The sequence below is a fragment of the Corvus moneduloides genome, chromosome 2, assembly GCF_009650955.1.
Source record: "Corvus moneduloides isolate bCorMon1 chromosome 2, bCorMon1.pri, whole genome shotgun sequence".
Lineage (NCBI taxonomy): Eukaryota > Metazoa > Chordata > Aves > Passeriformes > Corvidae > Corvus > Corvus moneduloides.
This window is the reverse complement of record NC_045477.1, coordinates 26,799,479-26,817,353: the sequence shown is the minus strand read 5'-3', so window position 1 is coordinate 26,817,353 and position 17,875 is coordinate 26,799,479. Positions and strand designations below refer to the sequence as shown.

At 42.7% G+C, this 17,875-nt stretch overlaps 2 protein-coding genes across 2 annotated transcripts; both read right to left on the bottom strand.

Annotated features, from left to right (window-relative positions):
* Positions 1–698: 698 nt before the first annotated feature.
* LOC116439289 (lymphotactin-like) lies at positions 699–5,244 on the bottom strand. The gene is made up of 3 exons (XM_032098602.1): positions 5,024–5,244; positions 2,431–2,548; positions 699–1,713 (listed from the first exon to the last, which is right to left on the bottom strand). The coding sequence occupies exons 1-3, from the start codon at positions 5,091–5,093 to the stop codon at positions 1,608–1,610; spliced, it is 294 nt and encodes a 97-aa protein (XP_031954493.1). The 5' UTR covers positions 5,094–5,244; the 3' UTR covers positions 699–1,607.
* Positions 5,245–12,301: 7,057 nt separating this feature from the next.
* LOC116439288 (C-C motif chemokine 7-like) lies at positions 12,302–16,375 on the bottom strand. Its single transcript, XM_032098601.1, has 3 exons — positions 16,246–16,375; positions 13,603–13,720; positions 12,302–12,877 (listed from the first exon to the last, which is right to left on the bottom strand). The coding sequence occupies exons 1-3, from the start codon at positions 16,313–16,315 to the stop codon at positions 12,772–12,774; spliced, it is 294 nt and encodes a 97-aa protein (XP_031954492.1). The 5' UTR covers positions 16,316–16,375; the 3' UTR covers positions 12,302–12,771.
* Between the last annotated feature and the right edge of the window lie 1,500 nt (positions 16,376–17,875).

The window sequence follows — 17,875 nt, the reverse complement described above, 5'->3', positions numbered from 1 at the left end:
CACATACAGTCATCCTTCCTTTCCCTGCCTCAGCAATAGCACTACTTAAAAACCTGTCCTGGATAGTAAAAGCTAAACCGGTTTCCCCACGCAGGACTGAACTCTGGCAAAATGTGAGCCGTGGGAGAAAAATTCTGTCTAAAGTCTTGACCAAAGCAGGGAACTGTAAAGACTGGCTTTTAGAGTAATGTAATCTTATTTCTGTGGTGTAGTTTGGAAGTGCTGTAGTTCCAGGAGTATCACTAAGAGGTGTTATGTAGGATGAAAAGCCCATAGGTTGGCAACAGTGCAGGCTCCATCCATGTGGTAATATGAGAGGAACTTGATTCCAGAAGCACCTCTGCCTGTACCTCTCCTCTACCTCAAGGTCCTCAAATGCCATCTTTTCTCTCTCTGAGCAGAGAGCTCTTCCATTTCTGCCTCTGATAATGTGGGGATCACCTGAGCATGGTATGAACTTTGTTCTATAATTACTCAAACTTTTGAAGAGATATTGTCTGAGGTGTGAGCTTTACAGCTGAAATATGGTGTAGAAAGCTTGGAATTCGGCTATTCCAAAGCAATCTGAGTCATGAGTTAGCAATAGTGTCAGCTCTAGCTAACTCGCCCTTAGGTTCTCATATTTGTGCTGTCATCTTGGGACCTGTTTCAGCAGTATCCATCTGCATTACAATCAAGCAAACAAACTTGGCATTTGATTCAGGTTTTTGGTAACTTTATTAAAATCCAAAGCCTGCTGTTAGTAGCATGTATCAGTTTTAAGATGGTAAGATGTTTATATGCACATAGTTTTCTAGGGCAGGGAGTTCCCATGAGTTTGTGAAATACAGATTCCATTCCAGACATGGTTTGTTCTTATTCAGAGAAAAGCAATGGAAAAAGCAAACCAATTGTTCCAGGTTTGTCTCACGTGAGTTGAAACTGAAGTAACTTCACAGATGTCATTGGTAGGATAAGGCATCTCCAGGATAAGACTGAAGAGGGTTGCATTCACTGAGCTACATTGAATTACTCCTCATCATCCCTTGGTGAGAATATTCACACATCTTTGTGAACTGAGCTAATAGTGCAATACTGTGTGTAAAAATAGAAGTCTCAAGGATCATCTGAATATGGTGCTGATCAGTAGATAGCCTGAAGTATGAAATCAGTTTGTGTATAGATTATATAGGTATGAAAAACTAACTTATACAGCACCTTCTTAAAACCAGCACTCAATGTAGAATGCTCTGATCTTCATGAGAATGGAGGTCTGCACTCTTCCAGCTCTGTGGGAGGTTGTCTTCACTACACTCTGTAAACCTATCAGTCATTCCCTGTTAAAGGCCATCCTGGTCAGGACAGCAAGGGTGAGATGATATCTACATTCAGTTGTAAATAAATATTAGCAAACATTTCAGAAAAATCCAGACTAATAGAGTACAACCATAAAATGAAGAAGTCTGCAGACATTCAAACAGTGATGAATAGATTCTGTTGAGTTTGTTTTTGTTCCAAGACTTTATTGCCACTTAATAAATAAGAAACAAAAGCAGGTAGTAAGGTTTTCTTCCTTGTTATCTGCAGCACTGATGATGATTCCAGATAGTTAGCCTTAGATGCTTGGATTATCTGCGTTTGGCAGCCCGTCTTTCATCTATTCTCCTCATAGCAGTCTGCACCCATTGCTGATTAGCACCTACGCAGATCCTGATACCTTTTGCAGTGATAAACCTATAGGAAAAAGGAAAGCAAACCAGGTGGGTGTTAAATTCCGTTGCTAAACCCGGATCTGCTGGTTTTGGTTTTGATGTAGAACATGAGGAAAAATATGGTAAAACAATATCAAATGCTGGAGTTTGTAGGTTTTAGTTGGAATAACAACAGTTAGAAACATTATTTCCCTCTTTATGGCAGACATGGTCATGTACATATTTGCTGATGTTAAGATAACCGAGCATACCTACTATTCTGGGATTTTATTTTAAATCATGAGGAACATTAGTCTCCCAGAAGCAGAGCCCAGATTTGATAAAGACACATGCTTGTGAGTTCAAACAACCAAACACAGCTCCTAGCAGTCCTCAGAGCTACCCCACATCCTTTTCACGTGGACTTTCCCCTTGACTCAGTTCATGCATGGGGCCTCTGACTGCTCCACCCTTGCTGAGATGTTTGCCCACTCACTGGGCACAAAGATGTGACTGGTCAGTGAGCTTCCTGCCATTATTCATGAGCAGCACATATCTCCCAACTTTCTGAGGTCCCCTCCTCTCCCCTCACTCCCTTGGCTGCCAGCTGACTCCTTGATGGAAGAACTGGAAGGGTGACCTGAACTAGCCCGATTTAGTGAGTTGGGCCATGACTTGAATTCTGATGCCCGTTCCCTATTTGATGATACTGTTGCTTGCATAGATAAGTATGAAGGTGAAGGGTGCATTGGGTACTTACATGATGGCATCTATTGGTACTTGTTGCTTTTCATAGCTTATGAGATTTCGGATGTTCAGTTGCCTTGGAGACAGAGTTGCACAACTGTATCTGCGCATGGACTGACTACTAGCGCTTCCTAGAAAGGAAAAATAGATAAATGAAAAAGGAATAAATATTTTATGGATATTTAGCCATAATTGCTTAATAAACTAAGAATTCCAAAAGATTTCTGATTGTGCTTAGACCATGAGTGTCCCATGATATACAGCCACAATACCAGTTATACCAGAGAACTTCAGATATTTTCTGTAATGCATCTCACCATCACTAAAGTGTTGTCTATCTCTAGGGAGTCACTGCTTCCACAGCAAAAAAGCTGTTTGATATCATTCATAATTAGGTCTGCATCATCTGCAAGTAAGTACCCATGTGGAGGTAGTGCTTAGAACTGGAACATTATTTGGTGGATTTCCACATATCATTTGAAAATGGATCAGTAATTCCTCCTACTTTCCAAGTGAAGAAAAGGAAAACCCGGCTACTTCTCTCACATTCAAAAGTAGCATTAACAAACATTGTTGACAGAAAGGGAGAGATATCTGCCAGAATAATCAGTGCTTATATCCTCTGGCTATAACTGATTTCATAGGCAGTGGAGTCCTACTTAATCCTTGCTTTCCTCCAAGATTTTGATACAATTCAGAGAAATGTACTGGTCATTAAAAAAGAGGATCACAGTATTGGTATAAAATTTTCTGGGCACTCGTTTTCTTACATGGTGATAACTTAAAATGGGAGCTCATTTAGGTGAGATGAAGTATAGGCATACATTAGTTAAGCCTCCACTTGCTAGTTTCTGGTTTTGTCCCATTCATGAAAGACAGGTTTGGGAAAGCATGTGGGGGACAAACAGAATGCTGCTCTACTCTGTGGTTTATTTATAAAGAATTTATAGAGCTACTGGCTTGAGTAAAGTCCAAGAGCTGTTCTGGTGCACCTTGTTAAATATGAAACCTGCTGTACATAGTCTCACTATGTGTGAGCTGTTCTTTGTTTGAAATAATTGGAATAGCTGAGACAAACACACATCAGTCTTGGAGAAGTTGTGGGATAGCCAGTGCACAGGTACTGGCAGAGCTGCTAATTCCTGAGATTTTGTTTGCCTGAAGCAATAGCTCTCCTGCTCTTGCTTTAGTCGTGAGTATCACAATGTAGTATTTTATATGATTCATTTCACATTTCTTCCTGCCTCAGACTGGTTTTCAAAATGTGGCATTAAAAGAGCTCAAAGACAGCCAAGCAATCCTTACTAGTCCTGGAAATATTTCCTCTGCTACTACACAATCTTTGGGGAATGGATGCAGAGAATAGCAGCAGAGCTTCTCTAAGCCTGGGAACAAACCCCAACTGCTCTGCACCTATAGCTACCCTTTTTTCCCAGGTGTATTTGGTTTCTTTATCATTCTTTCTAGCTCTTTTTCCTTTCTCTTGTAGACAATCTTGGTGTGCTTTTTCAGACTTGGTGATACTCATGGCCAATTACACAGCCTGGAGAATGACACTGGCAACTGGCAGTGCGTGATACAGAGCCACTGCTGCCAGGATGAAGAGCAGTGTCACCGATCCAAACTGGGGAATGTAGTGGGATGGAGTTGGAGGGGCAGTGGGTCAGCATAAAGGCTGTGCAGCTTCATAGTCTTGTAAATGCTTAGCAGGTCTCAGTTGGGTTTTGGTGTGGTTTTGTGAGGATACCTTTTCTCTGTGTTTCTGAGTGCATTTTTGTGGGTTTGCATATGGCTTGCGTATCAGTGCTTTGTGTGAAATCTAATTGTGATGAGGTGATGTGTGCTAATGGGTCTATGTTCGTGTTTCTCCACGATACATGGAGCCTAGTTCAAAAGTCAGTGAGCTAAACACCACTATAGACAATCTTATTTAAAGCATGGCCAATAAACATGGCTCATCCCAGTGCTCATAACTGGTCTCAAGGATGTTCGATTGCATGACTCAGTGAAAAGAGAGAAGGTATTGTATAAATCTGTTACTCTCCTTCTTAGTTATGGTTCATAATTTCCCTGTCTGCTCTAAATGGTTTATTGCGAAACAAGCAAATGAACAATATGGGATACAGAACTGGAAGAACTTTTTGAAATGGGGACATTAGAGGGATGAAGGCTATATAGTTGGAGAAAGACAAACAACAAACAATACAAAAGAATTCATATAAAAGTAATCTATCTGGAAAAAGAGAGAATGTACATCTTATTCAAGAAATATTTTTCATGAGATGTTATTAACCTATAGTACACCCAGGTATATGGCATCAGTGAGACTAAAAGACATTGTGCCTTCAAGATTTTATGATTTTGAGAGAGAGAATATTGCACAGAAACCCTTTAAAGTGCTCCCAGGCACAGAATCTCTCCCTGCATTAAAGCAGAAACCAACCACTGTCTGGCAGGACATCAGATGAAATCCCCCATGAAGCTGCCATTCTTGCAGTTTTCATCTGGATTTCTTGTGAGCTATATCTTATAAATCAGCTCTTTGAATGCTGCTCATGAGACCACAGGTGCAATGTGGAGCTATTCCTCTCGAGTTGCAAACTTACCTTTAACTGTGTGCACAGTGAAGATGCCAAGCCAGAAGAGGAGCAGGATTGCTGTAGTGTGGAGCTTCATTGCTGTGGCTTCTGGGTCAAGGCAGAGCAGAAATTGTCTATGGTCAGCCCCCTTCCACAGGGTTTATATACTCATTCAGGGGTGAGTTAGTGTCTTCACGTTCATGGTATCATGGAGGGCCTGACTATAAGTGGAAAATTTGAGTGGCAGTACTTTTTCTGGTGACAGAGAACCGCCTCCTTTCCCCCACCAGTCCTTCACTAGCCCTCCTCAGAAGGCTTTTCCTGCTCAAACCCAGTGTGGTTGCACACGCTGCTGTGCTGTGAGTTGGGTTTATTTCAAGCTGCAAAAAGTGAGAGCTCTTGTGCTGTAGTGGAAATCTGTAAGAAGTGTTCCTGTTGTTTCACACTTCAATTTTGAGACCTTTAGCTAAGCCACAATGCAGAGACACAGAGTGACATTCAGAATTACTTTGCTGACCAGTGGACCACTGGAAAGGGGAACTGTGAGCTAAAGGATGATGGAAACAGGAACACCTTGGCTCTTTCCAGAGTGGGTGTGGATGGCTGGTCATGTTAGCACATAGCTGTGGAGGGGTATCACTGCTATTTCCTATGAGCTGTGGAGGTTGTCAGAACTCTTGTGTTTGTTCTGTGATTTGATACAGTCAAAGCTGATATCACTGTGCTGGGAGAAGCTTGAACACATCTTGAGAAGATTGAACACATCTTGAGGAGATTGAACACATCTTTGCATACAGATCCAGATCCACTGTGTCTCCTGCCAGTCTGGCATGACTGAAATACAAGGGTTTCAATTCAAGGTCGAAATTCAAGGGTCTGCCTTTTTTTGCAGACTGTGCCAACCCTATCACCCAGCTTTAGGGTGTCCTTTCTATGGAATGTGGTCTAAGTTACTGGACAATATTGCTACAAGCCAATGGTTTTGGTCCTGCAAATATTTGTCAGGCCAGCTGTGGACCTCCAGACTGCACATGAAGCAGCGCTTGAGCTGGCATCTTCTTCCAGAGCCTCATAGCAGACATCCCCTTGTGCGTCCTCTGGAGGCCAGGTCGGAAAGCCCAGGCTTTGCTGAGCCCACAGAGACCCAGCTGGTCCTGGTGTGAATAGGTAAACATCAGGCTGCCTGATGCCTGTGCTTGTGACAGTGGTATAGAACAGCTGGCAGTTCAAGGACTGGAGAAATCATGATTGTCCTCATTTTGGCTGAGATAATTTTTTTAGTAGGTGCTACTGTTTTGCATTTTGGATTTAGCATGAGAATAATGTTGATAACACAGACATTTCAGTTGTTGCTAAGTAAACATTACCCTGAACCAGGGACTTGCTCTCTGGGGTTACACCACATCAGCAACTACGAGATTTCCCCTGCTCTTACCTCCAGGCCTCTCCTAAGCTGGTTACTCCCAGTTTTCCGAATTCTTGATAACACCAAGGTAAATTCCTTTGCATGGGTAATGTAGCACGTGGAAGTCAATTTCCTAAGATCCTCAGGCAAATTAAGATTGAACCTTGAACTGCACTCACATTCATGGGTCCCTAGGGTGTAATGGATGGTCTGTAAGCTCAGGACGAGTCTGTAGGTCTTGTGAGTAGAGTATGTGCCATGTGGTTTAGTTCTGTATACACACACATTCTTTGTTCTTTCATCTTGCATATGCTGTGCAAGCCAGGGAAACCCAGGGAACAGCAACGGCAAGTAGAAACTGCTGTAACTGAATTCCTGCTAAACCCACTTGCACCACTAAGGAAGGTGCAATGAAATGAAGCCAAAGCTTCAACCCCAGCCCCTAAAGGACGCCTGATATCACACAGGGAAATAACTGTGCTGACCTCAACAGCATTACTGAGAAATCTAAGTTAAGTTTGTGCCCAAGCAGTGTAGCAAATTCACGTCTTGCTTGACACTGGCTGAAATCACGTCTTGAAATGAGATATTCCAACTTTTTGCTACCTGTCAGCTATGAGATGCAGGATAGCAACTGTGTCATTGACGGTAAAGAGAAATTTTCTAGGCATTAAGAGGTAAGTTGCTCCCCCACTTTTGCCCGCTGGTGCAGTATGTACATATATCATCTACAGTTTTCAAAGGAAGGGTCACCAGCTTTACTGAGCATGAGCCAACTCTGAAAGCTCAGTCCTTCCCATAGAACCTTCTGCAGGTGTTAAGATTCTTCTGAGGTGTTGCTGGGAAGCCTGTTGCTGCTTCTGTTTTCCACCATTCTTTAGGTGGGATGGAAAAATTGCCCTGTGGCAAGTTTTTCCTCTTCTTTGTACTTCTCATTTTCTGTGGCCTCCTGGGCTGTGGTTCTGTGTATCTGGCTTATGTCCAGTAAAGTCTGTGTTTTGGAGAAGAGTTTGGTGGGCTGCAGTTCCACAGCCTTTTTCTGTGGATATTTGGAGATGTCTGATGTTGTATAAGGCTCATTTTTCATGTACTCCAGCATGGACACCATTGAGCACTTCCTCTGCACTGATGCACAACCTGATCAGTGTAAGGTGCACATAAAGGAGATATAGAGCTTCTGTAAAGTGTGAGCTGGGGGGCTTGAGTCTCTGCTGTGCTGCAGATGGGTTTTGGAGACCCATGCTGCTGGAGGCTTCTGTTCTTTGGACCATGCAGGGGACGTGGAGTCCTTAGTACCACACAGAGTCCTCAGTTCATACAGAAGGGAGTTTGAAGTCCCTTATTTTTGTCATATAAAAAGGATTTTCAAGTCCCTCTTAGTGTTTGAACAGAAGAGAAACAAACCTAGCATAGATAAGGGGATGCCCTTGGCTGAGGCTGTGCAAAATCAGGATAAATTGTTTGATACAGTAGAATTTTGCAATAATGTTGTACCAGCAGGTTTGGCCAGCTATAACTTGGTCTGCTTGCTCAGCAGGACAGTGGCCATCACAAACGTTTAATGACACACTTGCAGTTAGTGCATTCATTGACCAGGCAGCCCCTGACATCAGGAGATATTTTAAGAAGCATATGCCAGTCAGGCAGGAACAAACCTCTGTGGGCTGTTGGTCTCAGCACAGCTCATATATATTAAACCAAGAAGAGGCTTGCCACCCACCATGAGACAGGACCCTATTCCCTAGAGAGCCAAGAAGAACATCTGTAAGCAGATAGACTGTTACTTAATCCAAGGGATTTTGAAGCATTCCATTAGACTAAGAAAGTAAACCTTTGTTTGCCTTCGTCTGGAAAAGACAGCAACTGTCTTGGACACATCTTCTCCAAGGCTTTGCCAGATCCCTGACCATTTTTTCATGAATGTTGGGGGTTGATTTAAAGGGTATGAAATCACCATGTGAACTGGGTTTTGAGGATGATTTGTTATTAGCAAGTAGTGATGAGAATGCTTTTATATTAAACACTACATATTTGTGTGTTGCCCGAGTGAAAAGGGGACACTATGCATCTCCATCCAAATTTCAGCTGAGTCAGAAGAAAGTTAAATATTTAGGCTTTATTTTGGGAAAATGGCAACAGATAATGGATCTGGAAAGAATAGAGGTCAGAATTAACTTCCCATGTGCAGTCACAAAAAAAAAAAAAAAAAGGCAGGTATGAGGTTTTCTCCAGATGGGATTTTGTTGGTCATGGATTCCTATGTTAAGGGATTCAACTAAGTTTCTGACTGAAGCAATGTACAAAGAAATGGAGGCTATTGTATGGTGCCCAGAGAAAGAACAAACTATAAAGCTAGAAAAGGAGCTTGGTATAGAGAGTGGATTTGGTAAACCACGATCCTGACGCGTTGAGCAAGGATTCTTTGGGCTCCTAAAAAACCCTTGTGTTCCCAGCATACAATTGCTTTGGAGCAGTGCAATGATATCTGCTTCCCTTTGGCTCAGGGACCCCAAGGCTTTCCCAATCTGAAACTGTGGGCTTTCAAAGTGCACTGCTCCTAGACAATGACAGAACACATGGGCTGTCCTGGGGCCAGGCCACACAGCTCGTGCATGGTCCGCAGATCCAGGTGTACGGATGCTTGGAGGAGTCACCGTTTTCCCTGCTGGCCCCATGGCAGGGGCAGCAGGAGCCCTGAGAAACCAGACTGAAATCACAGCTGTCAGCACTTCTGCTCTCCTTGATAGAGCGAATCCCTCTGCCATCCTAATGCTGCATGATCTCCTGTTGAAGTCTTGGGACATTCTCAGCTTGCAGGAGTTTTGTGGGAGCTTGTTGGAAATCTCAAGGAGTGTCCTGAGGGTTTGTTTGCCCTGGAAGAAGGAACTGGGCCCAGAATCACGACAAGCTCTTGGGAACTGTGACCCTTCTATCTTGAATTTTTGTCTGAGGTGAATCATGCTTTTCTTTGTTAGGAGAGATGTGTCAAGCTGTAAAGAGAGTTTTGGGATGGTGCAGCTTGGAGTCATTGTGCAAATCTCTGTTAGACCGACTTCTAGGCAGTTCTGCCAGCAGTGTCCAGCTCAGCAGGCCCTTAGCATTTGTGTCTCCATGCTGAATTGTTGCAGAGTGTTGCTAGAGAACAGTTTCCCAGAGCTCCTGAATTTCAGTGCTCATTAATTCTCTGTGCATTTGTGTTGAAGTAGGAAGCCCCTGCCTTTAGTTCATAAGCCTTACAAATGCTTCCCTTGCTTGGAGATGCTTTGGGTGAAAAATACCCAGGTGACTCAGACAACAGTCCTAGAGGTCTATTGTACCAGAACTCACAGCAACTCATAGCAAACCCATTTGGTCCTAACAAAATTCTTTGATTTACTGTACTCTGCTAAACAATCGATAACAGAAGGATGTGAAGAAAAACACTGACTGACTTGAATAGCAAATGAGAGAACAACAAGCTTATCTTAGCATTGATTACATAAATAAACATGGAGGAGAGGTCTATGTGCCTCTGGCAATCAGCTGAAATGACTATTTCAAGTAACACCTCTCTTTCTGCTCAGTAGAAAGCATCTTATTTACCTTGTTAGCTTGGCGTCTGCCTTGATGCTCGTTGTCTGGCTCAGAAGGGAGAGGGAATTGTTTCCTGATCTGAGCTGGGCCAGTGCATGACACAAGGCAAGCACAGATGGAATTTCCGGCCTTGCATATGCCATCTCACATTCTCCTCTGTGAAAGGGATAAGGGTTGTGAAGATTGCTATAGAAATACTATTGACATCTTTACTGTTCCAGCCCTTGTCTGCTTTTCCTGTTATTCACCAGCTGGTGACCACTGATACTGAAATCAGCCAGGGAACAAACTTTCTAACACAACTGGAAGGATTGGAAAGCAGGTTTTCCTTACTATAGCGCTGCACACATTCAGAGATTTTTTTCTCTAATCAAATGTATCATGAAAATTTACAGCCCGGTATTTATTCCATTATGATCATATGTATTCATTATAATGTACTTCCTAGTTAATACATAAACATGACTTTTCCTAGGATTAGTTTACATGTCTCTATATCTTATTGGATGTCCTTTTATGGTCTTAGAGGGTCATCTAAGGCAGTGTCTGGTGGTCGTATTCACTGGGTACCCTCAGAACTGTAATGACCTTGCACTGAGCTTCTCTTAAGGCATGCACTGTTATCTCTTATTACATAACTTTGTCACAAAACACAGTGTTCCTCATCATCTGTTTATCCACAGGTTCCAGCTATGTTTAGCATCCTGTGTGTCTACTTTTACATACTTTTACTTAATTTGCTAGTTAATCTTTAAGCCCTATTTTGCAACTTTGAGGGAAATGAAAATTTCTACTCTCCATATTGTCTATCACCAGAGAGGCCATTCTTGTGTCAAAAGTGATTTGGTTTTATTACCAAAAATAGTGGTATTGAGATGATCTAGACTGAGAGGCCTGAAACCTGATGTCTTCTCCCTACAGAGAGGTTCCAGCCCAAACACCTTCAAAACTAGATTTTCCTCTCAGGAAAATTGAAGGATTTACTTCAATTCTTATGGATACCAGCAGAGGAAGCAAGAAGAGAGGTTAATCAAGGTCCACGTTACCTGAAGTGCGGCTTAGGAAAGCGCCCAGAGGAGTTTAGGAAGCACAGGAAAAGCTGAGTGACTGGCATTTGAGTTCATCCAGAGAGTGATTGTGTAGGGAGGCCAGTTTTGAGCCTAAAGTTGAATCTAGGTCTTCCAGTGAGGTCCAAAAGTATTGGCCTATTTACATGCCCTTGAGCTGGGGTTATCCTATACCACCTCACACCGTGCAGAGAGGACAGAGAGGTGAGTTGGGCCAGTGCATGCAGTCTGCAGTTGTGGGGCCCAGGGTAACACATGGTGAGCAATCACATGTGAATTGTTTGTCTGTCTTGTACACTCTGATATTTGTATAGTTGTTGTAACTGTTTATTTTATTATCTCAAACCATTATCTTTACCTTTTGTGCCTCCACTTCTCCTCTCAATCCGGCCTCAGGGGGAATGGAGGAGGGGAATGAGCGAGCAGTGCTCTCTGGGGTGTTTCACTGGGAACATTAAAGTGAGGAATACCATTCCTAGATGATGTCTGCTTTTTTTCTGTTTTCTTTATAGCAACCTGCACCCATTTCTGATCAGGGCTTATGCAGATCCTGATACCCTTTGCAATAATAAACCTGTAGGAACAAAGAAACCAAACCAGGCAGCCATCAAATTCCAGTCTCTAAACCCAGGTCTGCTGTTCTTGGTTTTCATGCAGAGTATGAGGAAAAATGTGCTAAAACAATATCAAATGCTAGAATTGGTGTTAGTCTGCTCTGCAGAGCAAGGAACTGTAAAGACTGGCTTTTAGAGTAATGTAATCTTATTTCTGTGGTGTAGTTTGGAAGTGCTGTAGTTCCAGGAGTATCACTAAGAGGTGTTATGTAGGATGAAAAGCCCATAGGTTGGCAACAGTGCAGGCTCCATCCATGTGGTAATATGAGAGGAACTTGATTCCAGAAGCATCTCTGCCTGTACCTCTCCTCTACCTCAAGGTCCTCAAATGCCATCTTTTCTCTCTCTGAGCAGAGAGCTCTTCCATTTCTGCCTCTGATAATGTGGGGATCACCTGAGCATGGTATGAACTTTGTTCTATAATTACTCAAACTTTTGAAGAGATATTGTCTGAGGTGTGAGCTTTACAGCTGAAATATGGTGTAGAAAGCTTGGAATTCGGCTATTCCAAAGCAATCTGAGTCATGAGTTAGCAATAGCGTCAGCTCTAGCTAACTCGCCCTTAGGTTCTCATATTTGTGCTGTCATCTTGGGACCTGTTTCAGCAGTATCCATCTGCATTACAATCAAGCAAACAAACTTGGCATTTGATTCAGGTTTTTGGTAACTTTATTAAAATCCAAAGCCTGCTGTTAGTAGCATGTATCAGTTTTAAGATGGTAAGATGTTTATATGTACATAGTTTTCTAGGGCAGGGAGTTCCCATGAGTTTGTGAAATACAGATTCCATTCCAGACATGGATTGTTCTTATTCAGAGAAAAGCAATGGAAAAAGCAAACCAATTGTTTCAGGTTTGTCTCACATGAGGGTGAGTAACTAACTTACACAGCACCTTCTTAAAACCAGCACTCAACACAGAATGCTCTGCTCTCCATCAGGATGGAGGCCTACACTCTTCCAGCTCAGTGGGAAGTGATTTTGTGTTTGTTCAGAGAGTTTACTGCTATTTATTAAAAGCAAGGAAATAAAAGCAGGTAGTAAGGTTTCTTCCTTGTTACGTGCAGCACTGATGATGATTCCGGCTAGGTGGTCCTAGATGCTTGTCTAGGACCAGATTATCTGCGTTTGGCAGCACGTCTTTCATCTATTCTCCTTATAGCAGTCTGCACCCATTGCTGATTAGCACGTACACAGATCCTGATACCTTTTGCAGTGATAAACCTATAGGAAAAAGGAAAGCAAACCAGGCAGCCATCAAATTCCATTCTCTAAACCTAGGGTCTACTGTTCTTGGTTCTTATTCACAACATAAGCAACAGTGTGCTAAAACAATATCAAATTCTAGAGTTTGTAAATGTTAGAAAAAACACCAGTTAGCAATGTAGTTCCCTGTTCATGGCGTAGGTATATGTGTAACATACAAGGTCATGTGCATATATATGGATATTAAGATAATCTAGCATACCTGCTGTTCTGGGATTTTATTTTAAATCATGAGGAACATTAGTCTCCCAGAAGCAGAGCCCAGATTTGATAAAGACACATGCTTGTGAGCTCAAACAACCAAACACAGCTCCTAGCAGGACTCAGAGCTACCCCACATCCTTTTCACGTGGACTTTCCCCTTGACTCAGTTCATGCATGGGGCCTCTGACTGCTCCACCCTTGCTGAGATGTTTGCCCACTCACTGGGCACAAAGATGTGACTGGTCAGTGAGCTTCCTGCCATTATTCATGACCAGCACACATCTCCCAACTTTCTGAGGTCCCCTCCTCTCCCCTCACTCCCTTGGCTGCCAGCTGACTCCTTGATGGAAGAACTGGAAGGGTGACCTGAACTAGCCAGACTTAGTGAGTTGGGCCATGACTTGAATTCTGATGCCCGTTCCCTATTTGATGATATTGTGTTTGCAAAGGGAACTCTGAAGGGTGCATTGGGTACTTACATGATGGCATCTGTTGGTACTTGTTGCTTTTCATAGTTCACAAGATTTCGGATGTTCAGTTGCCTTGGAGACAGAGTTGCACAACTGTATTTGCGACTGGACGCACTACTAGCACTTCCTAGAAAGGAAAAATAGATAAATGATAAAGCCACTTAATATTTAGCCATAATTAGTTACTAAATTATGAATTCCAGAAGATTTCCAGTTGTGGTTAGACCGTGAGAGTCTCAGGATGTGCAGCCACAGTACCAGTTATGCCAGAGAGCTTAAGCTACTTTTTGTGATGTAGTCTCTAAAGTGTTGCTGCTATTTCAGTTAAGATAGGAATCTTCACCCATTGTCCTGGACAATTGTATAGTAAATCTTCCCCCAGGGAGTCACGGCTTCCATAGCAAAAAAGCTGTTTGGCATCATTGATAATTAGGCCTGCATCATCTGCAAATAAGTGCTCACGTGGAATTAGAGCTTAGAAGTGGAGCTTTACTGGATCGATTTCCACATATTATATGAACATGGATCAGCAATTTCTCCTACTTTCTAAGTGAAGAAAAGGAAAACCCGGCTACTTCTCTCACTGTGGATATCCAAAAGTAGCATTAACAAAAATTGTTGACAGAAAGGGAGAGATATCTGCCAGAAGAATCAGTGCTTATATCTCCCTCCTGTAAGTTTGCTTATAGAGGGAGTGGAGTGCTACTTAATCCTTGCTTTCCTCCAAGATTTTGATACAATTCAGAGAAATGTACTGGTCATTAAAAAAGAGGATCACAATATTGGTATAAAATTTTCTGGGCACTCGTTTTCTTACGTGGTGATAACTTAAAATGGGAGCTAATTTAGGTGAGATGAAGTATAGGCATACGTTAGTTAAGCCTCCACTTGCTAGTTTCTGGTTTTGTCCCATTCATGAAAGACAGGTTTGGGAAAGCATGTGGGGGACAAACAGAACACTGCTGTACTCTGTGGTTTATTTATAAAGAATTTATAGAGCTACTGGCTTAAGAAAAGTCCAAGAGCTGTTCTGGTGCACCTTGTTAAATATGAAACCTGCTGCACATAGTCTCACTATGTGTGAGCTGTTCTTTGTTTGAAATAATTGGAATAGCTGAGACAAACACACATCAGTCTTGGAGAAATTGTGGGATAGCCAGTGCACAGGTACTGGCAGAGCTGCTAATTCCTGAGATTTTGTTTGCCTGAAGCAATAGCTCTCCTGCTCTTGCTTTAGTCGTGAGTATCACAATGTAGTATTTTATATGATTCATTTCACATTTCTTCCTGCCTCAGACTGGTTTTCAAAATGTGGCATTAAAAGAGCTCAAAGACAGCCAAGCAATCCTTACTAGTCCTGGAAATATTTCCTCTGCTACTACACAGTCTTTGGGGAATGGATGCAGAGAATAGCAGCAGAGCTTCTCTAAGCCTGGGAACAAACCCCAACTGCTCTGCACCTATAGCTACCCTTTTTTCCCAGGTGTATTTGGTTTCTTTATCATTCTTTCTAGCTCTTTTTCCTTTCTCTTGTAGACAATCTTGGTGTGCTTTTTCAGACTTGGTGATACTTATGGCCAATTACACAGCCTGGAGAATGACACTGGCAACTGGCAGTGCGTGATACAGAGCCACTGCTGCCAGGATGAAGAGCAGTGTCACCGATCCAAACTGGGGAATGTAGTGGGATGGAGTTGGAGGGGCAGTGGGTCAGCATAAAGGCTGTGCAGCTTCATAGTCTTGTAAATGCTTAGCAGGTCTCAGTTGGGTTTTGGTGTGGTTTTGTGAGGATACCTTTTCTCTGTGTTTCTGAGTGCATTTTTGTGGGTTTGCATATGGCTTGCGTATCAGTGCTTTGTGTGAAATCTAATTGTGATGAGGTGATGTGTGCTAATGGGTCTATGTTCGTGTTTCTCCACGATACGTGGAGCCTAGTTCAAAAGTCAGTGAGCTAAACACCACTATAGACAATCTTATTTAAAGCATGGCCAATAAACATGGCTCATCCCAGTGCTCATAACTGGTCTCAAGGATGTTCGATTGCATGACTCAGTGAAAAGAGAGAAGGTATTGTATAAATCTGCTTCTCTCCTTCTTAGTTATGGTTCATAATTTCCCTGTCTGCTCTGTTTGCTTGTTGAGAAACAAGCAAATGAACAATATGGGATACAGAACTGGAAGAACTTTTTGAAATGGGGACATTAGAGGGATGAAGGCTATATAGTTGGAGAAAGACAAACAACAAACAATACAAAAGAATTCATATAAAAGTAATCTATCTGGAAAAAGAGAGAATGTACATCTTATTCAAGAAATATTTTTCATGAGATGTTATTAACCTATAGTACACCCAGGTATACGGCATCAGTGAGACTAAAAGACATTGTGCCTTCAAGATTTTATGATTTTGAGAGAGAGAATATTGCACAGAAACCCTTTAAAGTGCTCCCAGGCACAGAATCTCTCCCTGCATTAAAGCAGAAACCAACCACTGTCTGGCAGGACATCAGATGAAATCCCCCATGAAGCTGCCATTCTTGCAGTTTTCATCTGGATTTCTTGTGAGTTTTATCTTATAAATCAGCTCTTTGAATGCTGCTCATGAGACCACAGGTGCAATGTGGAGCTATTCCTCTCGAGTTGCAAACTTACCTTTAACTGTGTGCACAGTGAAGATGCCAAGCCAGAAGAGGAGCAGGATTGCTGCAGCGTGGAGCTTCATTGCTGTGGCTTCTGGGCCAAGGCAGAGCAGAATGTGGCTCTCCCACAGGATTTATATATTGTCATTCAGGGGTGAGTTCTTCTTTTCCTTTTTGAGGTGTCATTATGGGCCTGACTATAAGTGGTAAAATTGAGTGGCAGTACTTTTTCTGGTGAGAGAACCACTTCCTTTCCCCCACCAGTCCTTCACTAGCCCTCCTCAGAAGGCTTTTCCTGCTCAAACCCAGTGTGGTTGCACACGCTGCTGTGCTGTGAGTTGGGTTTATTTCAAGCTGCAAAAAGTGAGAGCTCTTGTGCTGTAGTGGAAATCTGTAAGAAGTGTTCCTGTTGTTTCACACTTCAATTTTGAGACCTTTAGCTAAGCCACAATGCAGAGACACAGAGTGACATTCAGAATTACTTTGCTGACCAGTGGACCACTGGAAAGGGGAACTGTGAGCTAAAGGATGATGGAAACAGGAACACCTTGGCTCTTTCCAGAGTGGGTGTGGATGGCTGGTCATGTTAGCACATAGCTGTGGAGGGGTATCACTGCTATTTCCTATGAGCTGTGGAGGTTGTCAGAACTCTTGTGTTTGTTCTGTGATTTGATACAGTCAAAGCTGATATCACTGTGCTGGGAGAAGCTTGAACACATCTTGAGAAGATTGAACACATCTTGAGGAGATTGAACACATCTTTGCATACAGATCCAGATCCACTGTGTCTCCTGCCAGTCTGGCATGACTGAAATACAAGGGTTTCAATTCAAGGTCGAAATTCAAGGGTCTGCCTTTTTTTGCAGACTGTGCCAACCCTATCACCCAGCTTTAGGGTGTCCTTTCTATGGAATGTGGTCTAAGTTACTGGACAATATTGCTACAAGCCAATGGTTTTGGTCCTGCAAATATTTGTCAGGCCAGCTGTGGACCTCCAGACTGCACATGAAGCAGCGCTTGAGCTGGCATCTTCTTCCAGAGCCTCATAGCAGACATCCCCTTGTGCGTCCTCTGGAGGCCAGGTCGGAAAGCCCAGGCTTTGCTGAGCCCACAGAGACCCAGCTGGTCCTGGTGTGAATAGGTAAACATCAGGCTGCCTGATGCCTGTGCTTGTGACAGTGGTATAGAACAGCTGGCAGTTCAAGGACTGGAGAAATCATGATTGTCCTCATTTTGGCTGAGATAATTTTTTTAGTAGGTGCTACTGTTTTGCATTTTGGATTTAGCATGAGAATAATGTTGATAACACAGACATTTCAGTTGTTGCTAAGTAAACATTACCCTGAACCAGGGACTTGCTCTCTGGGGTTACACCACATCAGCAACTACGAGATTTCCCCTGCTCTTACCTCCAGGCCTCTCCTAAGCTGGTTACTCCCAGTTTTCCGAATTCTTGATAACACCAAGGTAAATTCCTTTGCATGGGTAATGTAGCACGTGGAAGTCAATTTCCTAAGATCCTCAGGCAAATTAAGATTGAACCTTGAACTGCACTCACATTCATGGGTCCCTAGGGTGTAATGGATGGTCTGTAAGCTCAGGACGAGTCTGTAGGTCTTGTGAGTAGAGTATGTGCCATGTGG

What these genes read in the sequence shown, in the direction of transcription:
- LOC116439289 (XM_032098602.1), bottom strand. Translation starts at nt 5,093, where the DNA reads ATGAAGCTCCACACTACAGCAATCCTGCTCCTCTTCTGGCTTGGCATC. An exon ending in CACTGTGCACACAGTTAAAG is followed by an intron (nt 2,549 to 5,023) that starts GTAAGTTTGCAA and finishes TTTCCTTTCTAG; the next exon opens with GAAGCGCTAGTAGTCAGTCC. An exon ending in GTACCAATAGATGCCATCAT is followed by an intron (nt 1,714 to 2,430) that starts GTAAGTACCCAA and finishes TTTTTCCTATAG; the next exon opens with GTTTATCACTGCAAAAGGTA.
- LOC116439288 (XM_032098601.1), bottom strand. Translation starts at nt 16,315, where the DNA reads ATGAAGCTCCACGCTGCAGCAATCCTGCTCCTCTTCTGGCTTGGCATC. An exon ending in CACTGTGCACACAGTTAAAG is followed by an intron (nt 13,721 to 16,245) that starts GTAAGTTTGCAA and finishes TTTCCTTTCTAG; the next exon opens with GAAGTGCTAGTAGTGCGTCC. An exon ending in GTACCAACAGATGCCATCAT is followed by an intron (nt 12,878 to 13,602) that starts GTAAGTACCCAA and finishes TTTTTCCTATAG; the next exon opens with GTTTATCACTGCAAAAGGTA.